This window comes from Pristiophorus japonicus, chromosome 3, assembly GCF_044704955.1.
Source record: "Pristiophorus japonicus isolate sPriJap1 chromosome 3, sPriJap1.hap1, whole genome shotgun sequence".
Taxonomy (NCBI): domain Eukaryota; kingdom Metazoa; phylum Chordata; class Chondrichthyes; family Pristiophoridae; genus Pristiophorus; species Pristiophorus japonicus.
Genome location: NC_091979.1, coordinates 272,303,124 through 272,318,919, shown reverse-complemented (window position 1 = coordinate 272,318,919; position 15,796 = coordinate 272,303,124). Strand labels below are relative to the sequence as shown.

At 49.2% G+C, this 15,796-nt stretch overlaps 1 protein-coding gene across 1 annotated transcript in view; it reads left to right on the top strand.

The window, feature by feature from the left end:
- The window catches only part of LOC139255799 (sporozoite surface protein 2-like), a 45,926-nt gene extending 30,344 nt beyond the window's left edge, over positions 1–15,582 (top strand). The window contains exons 2-5 of the mRNA XM_070873999.1: positions 4,325–4,829; positions 5,332–5,799; positions 6,537–7,167; positions 15,428–15,582. Of these exons, the coding sequence (XP_070730100.1) occupies positions 4,325–4,829; positions 5,332–5,799; positions 6,537–7,167; positions 15,428–15,582 (1,759 nt within the window). The remainder of the gene's footprint in view (positions 1–4,324; positions 4,830–5,331; positions 5,800–6,536; positions 7,168–15,427) is intronic.
- The last annotated feature ends 214 nt before the right edge of the window (positions 15,583–15,796 follow it).

Sequence of the window (15,796 nt, the reverse complement as noted above, 5' to 3'; positions counted from 1 at the left end):
TGATGGCTGGATGTGAGTTGGTTGGTCATCTAAGCTCGCGGTGTCTTCTTCCAACTATTCAGGTTCGTCAGTGTGTCTTAGCTTGATTTGATCAAAGTGTTTCCTGCACATCTGCCCATTCTTGAGCTTAGCCATATACACCCGGTTACCCTCCTTATCCGTAACATTGCCCGGGAGCCACTTGGACCCTTGACCATGGTTAAGTACATACAGTGGGTCATTTACAGATATATCGCGTGACACTGCTGGCGTAGGCATCAGGTTTCGACATGATCGTTAAGGTCAGGATAGACTAGAGAGAGCCTGGTTTTGAGGCCTCTCTTCATCAATAGTTCGCAAGCGGAACCCCGGTGAGCGTGTGTGGCCTTGTCCTGTAACTGAGCATTATGCGTGACAGGCGTGTCTGCAAGGAACCGTGAGTTACGCGTTTCAGGCTCCACTTGATGGTTTGAACTGCCCGCTCCGCTTGACCATTAGACGCGGGTTTGAACGGGGCTGACCTCATATGTTTTATGCTGTTGCATTTCATGAACTCTTGAAACTCCAGACTCATGAAACACGGTCCATTGTCGCTGACAACGATGTCTGGCAGACCATGTGTGGCAAACATGGCTCTCAGGTTCTCAATGGTGGCAGTGGAAGTGCTGGATGACATGATCACGCATTCTATCCATTTGGAGTATGCATCCATCACCACAAAAAAACGTTTTACCGAGGAAGGGGCCCACAAAGTCGATGTGGATTCTAGATCACGGTTTGGATGGCCATGACCACAGACTGAGCAGAGCTTCCTTTGGGGCATTGCCTAACTGCATGCAAGTGTTGCACTGATGACTCTAAGTCTGAGTCGATGCCAGGCCACCAAACATGGGACCTGGCAATGGCCTTCATCATGACAATACCAGGATGCGTACTATGTAACTCCCGTACAAATCTCGCCCTGCCTTTCTTGGGCATTACAACATGATTACCCCAAAGTAAACAGTCGGACTGGATGGAAAGCTCATCTTTGCGACGGCTGTATGGTTTGGTTTCATCACCCATTTCCTTGGGGATGGTCGACCAGTCCCTGTTAAGAACACAATGTTTTACAACCGATAGGGTCGGATCCTGGCTGATTCAGGTCTTAACTTGTTGAGCAGTGACAGGCGACCCTTCACCCTCAAAGGCATCCATGACCATGAGTAGCTCTGCGGATATTGGCGTTTCCACCTCCGGTGTGGGCAACGGTAACCGGCTCAATGCATCAGCGCAGTTGTCAGTGCCTGGTCTATGGCGAATGACATAATCATAAGCAGATAATGTCAGCGCCCACCTCTGGATGTGGGACGACGCATTGGTATTGATACCTTTGTGATCGGTTTTCAGCTCGAAGCGAAGCCCAAACAGGTACTGGTGCATTTTTTTTACCCCATAAACACATGCTAAAGCCTCTTTCTCTACCATGCCTTAGACTCTTTCCGCCTTGGACAGGCATCAAGACGCGTATGCAACTGGTTGTAGTTTGCCTGATTCATTGGCTTGCTGGAGTACGCAGCCGACCCCATAGGACGATGCATCACAGGTCAAAACTAGATGCTTGCATGGGTCATACAGTACCATAGCTTGTGGGAACATAGCAGAGTTCTAGTCTTCTCAAAGGCTCTGTCTTGAAGTTCACCCCACACCCAGTCGTCTCCTTTCCTGAGCAGCTTGTGCAAAGGCTCTAATTCTGTGCTCAATTTGGGTAAGAAGTTACAAAGTAGTTGAGAAGACCCAGGAACGAACGCAGCTCCGTCATATTCTGGGGCCTGGGCACATTTTTGATGGCCTCTGTTTTCACGTCTGTAGTCCTGATTCCATCTGCAGTAATCTTTTTACCAAGGAATTCGACCTCTGGTGCCATGAAAATGCACTTCCAGCCTGAGTTCCACTTTGTCCAGACGACGCAGAACCTCTTCCAGATTGTGCAGTTGCTCGGCGGTGTCACGACCTGTGACTAGGATGTTGTCTTGGAATACCACGGTCCTGGGGACGGATTTCAATATGCTCTCCATGTTTCTCTGAAATATGGCTGCCGCCGAACGAATGCAAATAAACAGTCTTTTGTGCGTTTTGATGCACGTAATTTCTTTGATGATTCAACCAGTTCCTGTGTCATGTAGGCTGACGTTAGATCCAATTTGGTGAACGATTTTCCCCCAGCTAGCATTGCAAACAGGTCATCATCTTTCGGTAGCGGGTACTGATCTTGTTTCGAAACTCGGTTGATCGTGACCTTGTAGTCTCCACAAATCCTGACTGTGCCGTCGCTCTTTAACACTGGAACAATGGGACTGGCCCATTCATTAAATTTGACCGGTGAGATGACCCCCTTGCGTTGTAGCCTGACCAATTCGAGCTCGACCTTTTCTCTCATCATGTGCTGGACCACCCTTGTGATGGATGGGCCTTGCTTCTGGGCCGAGGTGAATCTGCACCTTGGCTCGCTTGAAGCTGCTAATTCCCGGTTCAAACAGTGAGGGAAATTTGCTCAGCACTTGAGCACACAAATCATCATCCGCTGATGACAAAGCTTTGATATCATACCAATTCCATTTTATTTTCTCGAGCCAACTCCTGCCGAATAACGATGGGCCATTGCCCAGGATAATCCATAACAGTAGATCATGAACCGCTCCCTCGTACTATCCATGGTTGAATAGTATGCCAACAGTTACTGTCAACAACTTACCATTATGTAACACTCCTCACCTTAAAACAAAACCTCTTGAAGTGCTTAACAAGGTGGAAAAGGTGAACTCTAAGCTGGAACAAAGAAGGGGATAAGAGAAGTTCAAGACAGAGTCAAGAGAAGGATTTTAAGACGTTTTTGAAGGCAGGGAGAAAAATAGTACAGCAAAGTGAATTGTCCGAGACAGGAAGATGTGGGTAATTTTTACATTCACCACTTGAGCAGTAAATTGGTGGAGCGGGTTGCCCACTTGATCGGATCGAACCCGCCTGACTTTTATTTCCAGTTCAATAGAAAAGAGAGAGATATACATTGATTAAAAAGCCAGCTATATTCCTTCCTACCACCTCCCCCATTTAATATTCTGTAAAGTATTATAAAAGCTAGCCCAACACCAACCCAATCATCCTGCAAGGCCAATGCCAATTTAACCAGAATGTTTCAATGGAAGATCCTTGGAAATTAGTTGATTGAATACTTGCATTATAGATGACTTGAATGTTCATGGAATAAAAGTGTTTTGTGTTCAGTGTTGGTAGGGATCCTCTGAGGATACTGCTGAAAAAAATCTGTTTTACAGAACTGTAAATGTTTCATAAAGCCCCATGGGCTGGAATTTTATCATTTAACCCTACCTCTGGTTTTCCGGTGGTATTTCGGTGCTATTTAAAAATCGAGGGTTTTTTTTACCACCGAAATACCACTCTCACTCAAAAGACGCCATTTTCATCAAATAAAACCGGTGGTAGGGCTAACTGTATTTCATTCTTATTTTCCAACGTGAAACACTGAAAGTAACATGGGTGGTATTTTTGCACATGCGTCATCAGTACCCGCCCGCTCCTCCTCTCTCCGACATGGTGTTACCTTGGGCCAGCCGCTCCTCCACTCTCCGCCACCTCCGGTGCTCCCTCCAAGGCCGTTGCTTGATGTGCACTCCCCCAAGTTCCCCCAATCTCCTCCCCACCGCCTACACCAGGTGCTTACAAAGCCCAGCCGCCAGGTGCGTTGCTCCACTGCACCCTTGCTGACTCGGTCCCTTCCGAGTAGCATCCCTTCGGCCAGCCTGCAAAAAAATAAAATGCAGCATGGAGTGTTCGATGGCTCCTGAGACGGAGAATCCGTGTCTGACTCACACAGAGAGAGAGAGAGTCACTGCGAGCTCCAGCCGTTGAGCAGTAGACCACACCATTGCGCAAAATTCCCGCGTGCTCTCTGTGTGTCTCTGTGCTGCCAACCTGTCAGGTTTTTTTTCACTGTTTCTCTGTTTGGGTTTCCTTGATTGCTTGAGGGATGCTTTCTGTTTTCTGTTTTCTGTTTAAATAATTTTTCACTCTCACTGTCTTTATACTTGCCCGCGACATCTCTGTCATGCCTCTATTTCTCTCTTGTCTCACTAACTTTTATTTAACAAGAGTATCCCATTTTTTATTTCTCTTCCCTCAGTCTTACAGTCCTTTTCTCAGATAAGTTCTGTCTTGCTGATTCTGATCAGGTGACAGGGTCAGGGGGCGCAGAGAGAGTGGGGGATTGAGAGAGAGAGAGAGATAAGGCCATTTTCTTGAGTGAGACAAAGGAATATTAAAATCAAATATCAAATTCAATATGCAGCAATTGGACCAACATTCGGAGCAACCCCAACATTCACAGCAACCCCAACATTCGGAGCAACCCCAACATTCGGAGCAACCCCAACATTCACAGCAACCCCAACATTCGGAGCAACCCCAACATTCACAGCAGCCCCAACATTCGGAGCAACTCCAACATTCGGAGTAACCCCAACATTCAGAGCAACCGCAACACTCACAGCAACCCCAACATTCAGAGTAACCCCAACATTCACAGTGACCCCAAAATTCACAGCAACCCCAACATTCGGAGTAACCGCAACATTCACAGCAACCCCAACATTCGGAGCAACCCCAACATTCGGAGTAACCGCAACATTCACAGCAACCCCAACATTCAGAGCAACCCCAATATTCGGAGCAACCCCAATATTCGGAGTAACCCCAACATTCGGAGCAAACCTATATTCACAGCAACCCCAACATTCGGAGCAACCCCAACATTCACAGCAGCCCCAACATTCGGAGCAACTCCAACATTCGGAGTAACCCCAACATTCAGAGCAACCGCAACACTCACAGCAACCCCAACATTCAGAGTAACCCCAACATTCACAGTGACCCCAAAATTCACAGCAACCCCAACATTCGGAGTAACCGCAACATTCACAGCAACCCCAACATTCGGAGCAACCCCAACATTCGGAGTAACCGCAACATTCACAGCAACCCCAACATTCAGAGCAACCCCAATATTCGGAGCAACCCCAATATTCGGAGTAACCCCAACATTCGGAGCAAACCTATATTCACAGCAACCCCAACATTCGGAGCAACCCCAACATTCACAGCAACCCCAACATTCACAGCAACCCCAACATTCGGAGCAACCCCAACATTCGGAGTAACCCCAACATTCAGAGCAACCCCAACATTCGGAGCAACCCCAACATTCACAGCAACCCCAACATTCGGAACAACCCCAACATTCACAGCAACCCCAACATTCACAGCAACCCCAACAATGGCAGCAACCCCAACATTCAGAGCAACCCCAGCATTCACAGCAACCCCAACAATCGCAGCAACCCCAACATTCGGAGCAACCCCAATATTCACAGCAACCCCAACATTCAGAGCAACCCCAACATTCACAGCACCCCCAACAATTGCAGCAACCCCAACATTCAGAGCAACCCCAATATTCACAGCAACCCCAACATTCGGAGCAACCCCAACATTCACAGCAACCCCAACATTCACAGCAACCCCAACATTCGGAGCAACCCCAACATTCACAGCAACCCCAACATTCGGAGCAACCCCAACATTCACAGTAACCCCAACATTCAGAGCAACCGCAACATTCACAGCAACCCCAACATTCGGAACAACCCCAACATTAACAGCAACCCCAACATTCGGAGCAACCCCAACATTCGGAGCAGCCCAACATTCACAGCAACCCCAACATTCACAGAAACCCCAACAATCGCAGCAACCCCAACATTCGGAGTAACCCCAACATTCACAGAAACCCCAACAATCGCAGCAACCCCAACATTCGGAGCAACCCCAACATTCGGAGCAACCCCAACATTCACAGCAACCCCAACATTCACAGTAACCCCAACATTCGGAGCAACCCCAACATTCGGAGCAACCCCAACATTCACAGCAACCCCAACATTCGGAGCAACCCCAACATTCGGAGTAAACCCAACATTTGGAGTAGCCCCAACACTCACAGCAACCCCAACATTCACAGCAACCCCAACATTCACAGCAATCCCAACACCCGGAGTAACCCCAACATTCACAGTAACCCCAACATTCGGAGCAACCCCAACATTCACAGCAACCCCAACATTCAGAGCAACCCCAACATTCATAGCAACTCCAACATTAGGAGCAACCCCAACATTCGGAGTAACCCCAACATTCACAGTAATCCCAACATTCGGAGAAAGCCCAACATTCACAGCAACCCCAACATTCGGAGCAACCCCAACATTCGGAGTAACCCCAACATTCACAGTGACCCCAACATTCACAGCAACCCCAACATTCGGAGTGACCCCAACATTCGGAGTAACCGCAACATTCACAGCAACCCCAACATTCGGAGCAACCCCAACATTCGGAGTAACCCCAACATTCGGAGCAACCCCAATATTCACAGCGACCCCAACATTCGGAGCAACCCCAACATTCACAGCAACCCCAACATTCGGAGCAACCCCAACATTCAGAGCAACCCCAACACTCACAGCGACCCCAACATTCGGAGCAACCCCAACATTCACAGCAACCCCAACATTTGGAGTAACCCCAACATTCACAGCAACCCCAACATTCGGAGCAACCCCAACATTCGGAGCAAACCCAACATTCGGAATAACCCCAACACTCACAGCAACCCCAACATTCAGAGTAACCCCAACATTCACAGTAACCCCAACATTCACAGCAACCCCAATATTCGGAGCAATCCCAACACTTACAGCAACCCCAACATTCGGAGTAACCACAAGATTCGGAGTAACCCCAACATTCGGAGCAATGCCAACATTCGGAGCAATGCCAACATTCAGAGTAACCCCAACATTCACAGCAACCCCAACATTCGGAGCAAACCCAACGTTCACAGCAACCCCAACATTCGGAGCAACCACAACATTCACAGTAACTCCAACATTTGGAGTAACCCCAACATTCACAGTAACCCCAACATTCGGCGTAACCCCAACATTCATAGTAACCCCAGCATTCACAGCAACCCCAATATTTGGAGCAACCCCAACATTCACAGTAACCCCAACATTCGGAGCAACCCCAACATTCACAGCAACCCCAACATTAGGAGCAACCCCAACATTCGGAGTAACCCCAACATTCACTGTGACCCCAACATTCACAGCAACCCCAACATTCGGAGTGACCCCAACATTCACAGCAACCCCAACATTCGGAGCAACCCCAACATTCGGAGTAACCGCAACATTCACAGCAACCCCAACATTCGGAGCAACCCCAACATTCGGAGTAACCCCAACATTCGGAGCAACCCCAATATTCACAGCAACCCCAACATTCGGAGCAACCCCAACATTCACAGCAACCCCAACATTCGGAGCAACCCCAACACTCACAGCGACCCCAACATTCGGAGTAACCCCAACATTCACAGCAACCCCAACATTTGGAGTAACCCCAACATTCACAGCAACCCCAACATTCGGAGCAACCCCAACATTCGGAGCAAACCCAACATTCGGAGTAACCCCAACACTCACAGCAACCCCAACATTCGGAGCAACCCCAACATTCACAGTAACCCCAACATTCACAGCAACCCCAATATTCGGAGCAACCCCAACACTCACAGCAACCCCAACATTCGGAGTAACCACAACATTCGGAGCAAACCCAACGTTCACAGCAACCCCAACATTCGGAGCAACCACAACATTCAATGTAACTCCAACATTTAGAGTAACCCCAACATTCGGAGTAACCACAACATTCGGAGTAACCCCAACATTCGGAGCAATGCCAACATTCGGAGCAATGCCAACGTTCAGAGTAACCCCAACATTCACAGCAACCCCAACATTCGGAGCAAACCCAACGTTCACAGCAACCCCAACATTCGGAGCAACCACAACATTCACAGTAACTCCAACATTTGGAGCAACCCCAACATTCACAGTAACCCCAACATTCGGCGTAACCCCAACATTCACAGTAACCCCAACATTCACAGCAACCCCAATATTTGGAGCAACCCCAACATTCACAGTAACCCCAACATTCGGAGCAACCCCAACATTCACAGCAACCCCAACATTCGGAGCAACCCCAACATTCGGAGTAACCCCAACATTCACTGTGACCCCAACATTCACAGCAACCCCAACATTCGAAGTGACCCCAACATTCACAGCAACCCCAACATTCGGAGCAACCCCAACATTCGGAGTAACCGCAACATTCACAGCAACCCCAACATTTGGAGCAACCCCAACATTCGGAGTAACCCCAACATTCGGAGCAACCCCAATATTCACAGCAACCCCAACATTCGGAGCAACCCCAACATTCGGAGCAACCCCAACACACACAGCGACCCCAACATTCGGAGCAACCCCAACATTCACAGCAACCCCAACATTTGGAGTAACCCCAACATTCACAGCAACCCCAACATTCGGAGCAACCCCAACATTCGGAGCAAACCCAACATTCGGAGTAACCCCAACACTCACAGCAACCCCAACATTCGGAGTAATCCCAACATTCACAGTAACCCCAACATTCACAGCAACCCCAATATTCGGAGCAACCCCAACACTCACAGCAACCCCAACATTCGGAGTAACCACAACATTCGGAGTAACCCCAACATTCGGAGCAATGCCAACATTCGGAGCAAACCGAACATTCAGAGTAACCCCAACATTCACAGCAACCCCAACATTCGGAGCAAACCCAACGTTCACAGCAACCCCAACATTCGGAGCAACCACAACATTCACAGTAACTTCAACATTTAGAGTAACCCCAACATTCGGAGTAACCCCAACATTCACAGTAACCCCAACATTCACAGCAACCCCAACATTCGGAGCAACCCCAACATTCACAGCAACCCCAACATTCGGAGTAACCACAACATTCGGAGTAACCCCAACATTCGGAGCAATGCCAACATTTGGAGCAAACCCAACATTCAGAGTAACCCCAACATTCACAGCAACCCCAACATTCGGAGCAACCACAACATTCAATGTAACTCCAACATTTAGAGTAACCCCAACATTCGGAGTAACCACAACATTCGGAGTAACCCCAACATTCGGAGCAATGCCAACATTCGGAGCAATGCCAACATTCAGAGTAACCCCAACATTCACAGCAACCCCAACATTCGGAGCAAACCCAATGTTCACAGCAACCCCAACATTCGGAGCAACCACAACATTCACAGTAACTCCAACATTTGGAGCAACCCCAACATTCACAGTAACCCCAACATTCGGCGTAACCCCAACATTCACAGTAACCCCAACATTCACAGCAACCCCAATATTTGGAGCAACCCCAACATTCACAGTAACCCCAACATTCGGAGCAACCCCAACATTCACAGCAACCCCAACATTCGGAGCAACCCCAACATTCGGAGTAACCCCAACATTCACTGTGACCCCAACATTCACAGCAACCCCAACATTCGAAGTGACCCCAACATTCACAGCAACCCCAACATTCGGAGCAACCCCAACATTCGGAGTAACCGCAACATTCACAGCAACCCCAACATTCGGAGCAACCCCAACATTCGGAGTAACCCCAACATTCGGAGCAACCCCAATATTCACAGCAACCCCAACATTCGGAGCAACCCCAACATTCGGAGCAACCCCAACACTCACAGCGACCCCAACATTCGGAGCAACCCCAACATTCACAGCAACCCCAACATTTGGAGTAACCCCAACATTCACAGCAACCCCAACATTCGGAGCAACCCCAACATTCGGAGCAAACCCAACATTCGGAGTAACCCCAACACTTACAGCAACCCCAACATTCGGAGTAACCCCAACATTCACAGTAACCCCAACATTCACAGCAACCCCAATATTCGGAGCAACCCCAACACTCACAGCAACCCCAACATTCGGAGTAACGACAACATTCGGAGTAACCCCAACATTCGGAGCAATGCCAACATTCGGAGCAAACCCAACATTCAGAGTAACCCCAACATTCACAGCAACCCCAACATTCGGAGCAAACCCAACGTTCACAGCAACCCCAACATTCGGAGCAACCACAACATTCACAGTAACTTCAACATTTAGAGTAACCCCAACATTCGGAGTAACCCCAACATTCACAGTAACCCCAACATTCACAGCAACCCCAACATTCGGAGCAACCCCAACATTCACAGTAACCCCAACATTCGGCGTAACCCCAACATTCACAGTAACCCCAACATTCACAGCAACCCCAATATTTGGAGCAACCCCAACATTCACAGTAACCCCAACATTCGGAGCAACCCCAACATTCACAGTAAGCCCAACATTCACAGCAACCCTAACATTAGGAGCAACTCCAACATTCACAGTAACCCCAACATTCGGAGTAACACCAACATTCGGAGCAACCCCAACATTCACAGCAACCCCAACATTCACAGCAACCCCAACATTCGGAGCAACCCCAACATTCGGAGCAACCCCAACATTCACAGCAACCCCAACATTCACAGTAACCCCAACATTCGGAGCAACCCCAACATTCGGAGCAACCCCAACATTCACAGCAACCCCAACATTCGGAGCAACCCCAACATTCGGAGTAAACCCAACATTTGGAGTAACCCCAACACTCACAGCAACCCCAACATTCACAGCAACCCCAACATTCGGACCAACCCCAACATTCGGAGTAACCCCAACATTCACAGCAACCCCAACATTTGGAGCAACCCCAACATTCACAGCAACCCCAACATTCAGAGCAACTCCAACATTCAGAGTAACCCCAACATTCACAGCAACCCCAACATTCGGAGCAACTCCAACATTCAGAGTAACCCCAACACTCACAGCAACCCCAACATTCGGAGTAACCCCAAAATTCGGAGTAACCTAACATTCGGAGTAACCCCAACATTCGGAGCAACCCCAACATTCACAGCAACCCCAACATTCAGAGTAGCCCCAACATTCACAGCAACCCCAACATTCGGAGCAACCACAACATTCACAGTAACCCCAACATTGGACTAACCCCAACATTCGGAGTAACCCCAACATTCACAGTAACCCCAACATTCACAGCAACCCCAACATTCAGAGTAGCCCCAACATTCACAGCAACCCCAACATTCGGAGCAACCCCAACATTCACGGTAACCCCAACATTCACAGTAACCCCAACATTCGGAGCAACCCCAACATTCGGAGTAACCCCAACATTCACAGTAACCCCAACATTCACAGCAACCCCAACATTTGGAACAATCCCAACATTCACAGTAACCCCAACATTCGGAAGAACCCCAACATTCGGAGCAACCCCAACATTCACAGAAACCCCAACATTCGGAACAACCCCAACATTCACAGCAACCCCAACATTCGGAGCAACCCCAACATTCACAACAACCCCAATACCCCTCACAGCAACCTCGGCTAGAGCTTCAACTTCGAATGGTGGGCCATCAAAGGGCTCAGAAATTTAGTATTGATGTCCTGGAGGCACTGGTAGTGGAGATCGAGGCGCGGTGGGGACAATTGTCCAGGGGTGGCAGTGGAAAGCCCCAACCACCTGCATTGCACAGAATTTGGTCGGCAATTGCTGAGGTTATGTCCACGGCTGATCAGATCCACCGGGGAGGCCAGCTGTGCCGGAAACGGTGGAATGACCTTGTTGCGTCCGCAAGAGTAATTATTATTTATATTCATGTACTTCTTGCACATGTTCATGGAGGTAGGATAAATGTTGTATCGTATTTGGCTTGAATTATTTTTTTAAGATGGTTTTCTGAGATATTAAAAGATATTTTGTGCACTTCGATGTCTTCCTCACTCTGGGTGGTACCGGGCGATGGTCCCACACTGCTCAGCAGGAGCTGGCTGGGAAAGATACGCTGGAACTGGGACGACGTTCGAGCACGATCGCCCGCTGACAACACTTAGTGTGCCCAGGTCTTAAACAAATTTCCTTCGCTGTTCGAACCAGGCATCGGGAAATTCCAAGGAGCAAAAGTGCAGATCCACCTAATTCCGGGGGCGCGACCCATCCATCACAAGGCAAGACCGTACATGATGAGAGAAAGGGTAGAGATTGAGCTAGACCGGCTGCAAAGAGAGGGCATCATTTCCCCGATTGAGTTCAACGAGTGGGCCAGTCCTATCGTCCCAGTCCTCATGGGAGATTGCACCGTCAGAATCTGTGGCGATTACAAAGTAACTATCAATCGTTTCTCCCTGCAGGACCAATACCCACAACCAAAGGCAGACAACCACTTTGCAACACTGGCGGGAGGAAAGACATTCACGAAGCTGGATCTGACTTCAGCCTACACGAGGCAGGAACTGGAGGAATCATCGAAGGCCCTCACTGCATCAATACGCACAAAGGTCTTTTCGTTTATAACAGGTGCCCGTTTGGAATCCGATCGGTGGCGGCGATATTTCAGAGAAACATGGAAAGCTTACTGAATTCGGTCCTGCACACCGTGGTCTTCCAGGAGAACATCTTGTTCACAGGTCGGAATACAGTCGAGCATCTGCAGAACCTGGAGGAGGTTCTTAGTCGACTCAACCGCGTGGGGCTCAGGTTAAAACACCCGAAGTGCGTTTTCCTGGCACCTGAAGTGGAGTTGCTGGGAAGGAGGATTGCAGCGGACGGCATCAGGCCCACCAATGCGAAGACGGAGGCAATCGAGAACGCACCGAGTCTGTCTAAGGCTGAGATAGCCTACAGCATAATTGAGAAAGAAGCACTAGCGTGTGTCTATGGGGTAAAGAAAATTCATCAATACCTGTTTGGGCTAAAATTCGAATTGGAAACTTATATCCCTGTTCTCCAAGAGCAAAGGGATAAATATCAACACACCGGCCCACATCCAGAGATGGGCGCTCACATTGTCCGCATACAACTACGCCATCCGCCACAGGCCAGGCACAGAAAACTGCGCCGATGCTCTCAGTAGGCTACCATTGCCCACCACGGTGGTGGAAATGGTGCAGCCCGTAGATCTAGCCACTGTTATGGAAGCATTTGGGAGTGAGCAATCACCCATCACTGCCCGGCAGATCAAAACCTGGACAAGCCAGGACCCCTTATTATCTCTAGTCAAAAACTGTGTGCTTCACGGGAGCTGGTCCAGTGTCCCAGTGGAAATGCAGGAAGAGATAAAGCCGTTCCAGTTGCGCAAAGATGAAATGTCTATACAGGCAGACTGCCTTCTGTGGGGCAATCGAGTAGTGGTCCCCAAGAAGGGTGGAGACACCTTCATCAATGACCTCCACAGTACCCACCCAGGCATCGTAATGATGAAAGCGATAGCCAGATCCCACGTGTGGTGGCCCGGTATCGCTGCGGACTTAGAGTACTGCGTTCACAGATGTAATGCATGATCGCAGTTAAGCAATGTACCCAGGGAGGTGCCGCTAAGTTTATGATCTTAACCCTCCAAACCATGGTCTCGTGTACACGTCGACTATGCAGGCCCGTTCTTGGGTAAAATGTTGCTTGTGGTTGTAGACGCGTACTCCAAGTGGATTGAATGTGAGATAATGTTGGCTAGCACATCCGCTGCCACTACTGAAAGTCCGCGGGCCATGTTTGCCACACACGGCCTACCCGATGTCCTGGTGAGCGATAACGGGCCATATTTTACCAGTGCTGAGTTCAAAGAATTCATGACCCGTAACGGGATCAAACATGTCACATCTGCCCCGTTTAAACCAGCGTCCAATCGTCAGAAAGAGAGAGCAGTGCAAACTATCAAGCAAGGCTTGAAGAGGGTAACTGAAGGCTCACTGCAGACTCGCCTATCCCGAGTCCTGCTTAACTACCGCACGAGACCCCACTCCCTCATTGGGATCCCAGCTGCTGAGCTACTCATGAAAAGAGCACTTAAGACAAGGCTCTCGTTAGTTCACCCTGATCTGCATGAACAGGTAGAGAACAGACGGCTACAACAAAGTGCATACCATGATAGCGTAAATGTGGCATGCGAGATTGAAATCAATGATCCTGTATTTGTATTAAATTATGGACAAGGTGCCAAGTGGCTTCCCGGCACTGTTGTGGCCAAAGAGGGGAGCAGGGTGTTTCAGGTCAAACTTTCAAATGGACTCATTCACTGGAAACACTTGGACCAAATCAAACTCAGATTCACGGACTACCCTGAGCAACCCACCTTGGACCCTACCTTTTTTGATCCCCCAACATACACATGGCAACCGGCACCATGGTTGACCACGAAGCAGAACCCATCATCCACAGCAGCTCAGCAGGGCACAACACACCAGGCAGCCCAGCAAGGCCAGCTGCACAGCAGCCCATCGAGGGCCCAACAAATGATTCAATAACACCAGCTTTCTCACACCGAGATGATCAAACAGGGCAAGAAGGGCCCCAGATCGGCTCACATTGTAAATAGTTGCACTATTGACTTTTGGGGGAAAGTGTTGTTATATATGTAAACTTGTATTTACTCCGTACAGCCACCAGCGGGCTCATCCCCTGGAGTCTTAAGGGATCCCATAATCCCTTGGAAGCACAGGTATTAAGGAGGCTTCACAGGTTGGAGAGGCACTCTGGAGACCTGCAATAAAAGACTAAGGTCACACTTTACTTTGAGCTCACAGTGTTCAGTCTGACTCTTTCTCCATACACAACACAAAGAAAGCAGCCTCACAGCCAGACACTAGTTCTACGCTTACCGGCGACCTGAGGGCCAAGAAATTACTAAGTATGCTGCATATTTAAGAAGACTAGCTGCACTGTGTGATTTTGGAGACCACCTTAATGAAGCACTAAGGGACATATTTGTCATCGGAATCGGCCACAAGAGCCTCCTACACAAATTGCTCTCTGTGGACATCACATTCACCCTGCAGAAAGCAATTCAAGTGAGCCAGGCTTACATGGTTTCGGCCGACGTCTCCCGGCGAATACTGACCCAGGACTCTAAACCGACGAGTGCAGTGCACAGCATGGCTACTTCTAAAGGCAGAAATGCTGCCCTGTGTCCCGCAACCCTGAGTCCGCTGTGGAGGAAATTATACATGCAAAGGCTGCAAAGAAAAAGGGCACTTTCAGAGAATGTGCAGAAAAAGCTTTACTCACCGCGTCACCGAAGAGTTGGCTGATCACAGGGGCTCCGACACAGATGAAGATGAAGCTGCTCAATCACTGGAAGAAGAATATGGAATTGATACCTGCTCCACCGAATGTTCTCCGTGGACGATGGAAGTAGACATCGACAGGGTCCCAGTTTCCATGGAGATCGACACAGGGGCGAGCCAGTCGGTGATGAGCCAAACAACCTTTGAAAAAATTTGGATGAATCCTGCCACTCGACCAAAACTGTTTGCTGTCCAAGCGAAGAAGCTTACCTATGCCAAAGGTAAAATCCAAATCGTTGGCAGCGTGGACATCCAGGTCTCCCAGGGCGGTGTGTTGAACAGACTCCCCCTGTGGATTGTTGCCAGCGATGGTCCCACGCTGCTGGGAAGGAATTGGATGAACCCGGTCTAAATCAGTCGTAGTCGCAATGGCCTCCGGGCTCCAGCAATCGACATCGAACATGGATCCATCGCTACATCTAGAGATCCCACTGTCCAGCTCGACTGCGCGGTGAAATCTCCAGGACCACACTGCGGCGAAATCTTCAGGACCGAAAACCCAAACTTCTCCTTCCGGGCCGGGGCAGAACTCCGAGAGGCGAAAACCATCAAGGAAGGTGGGCTCC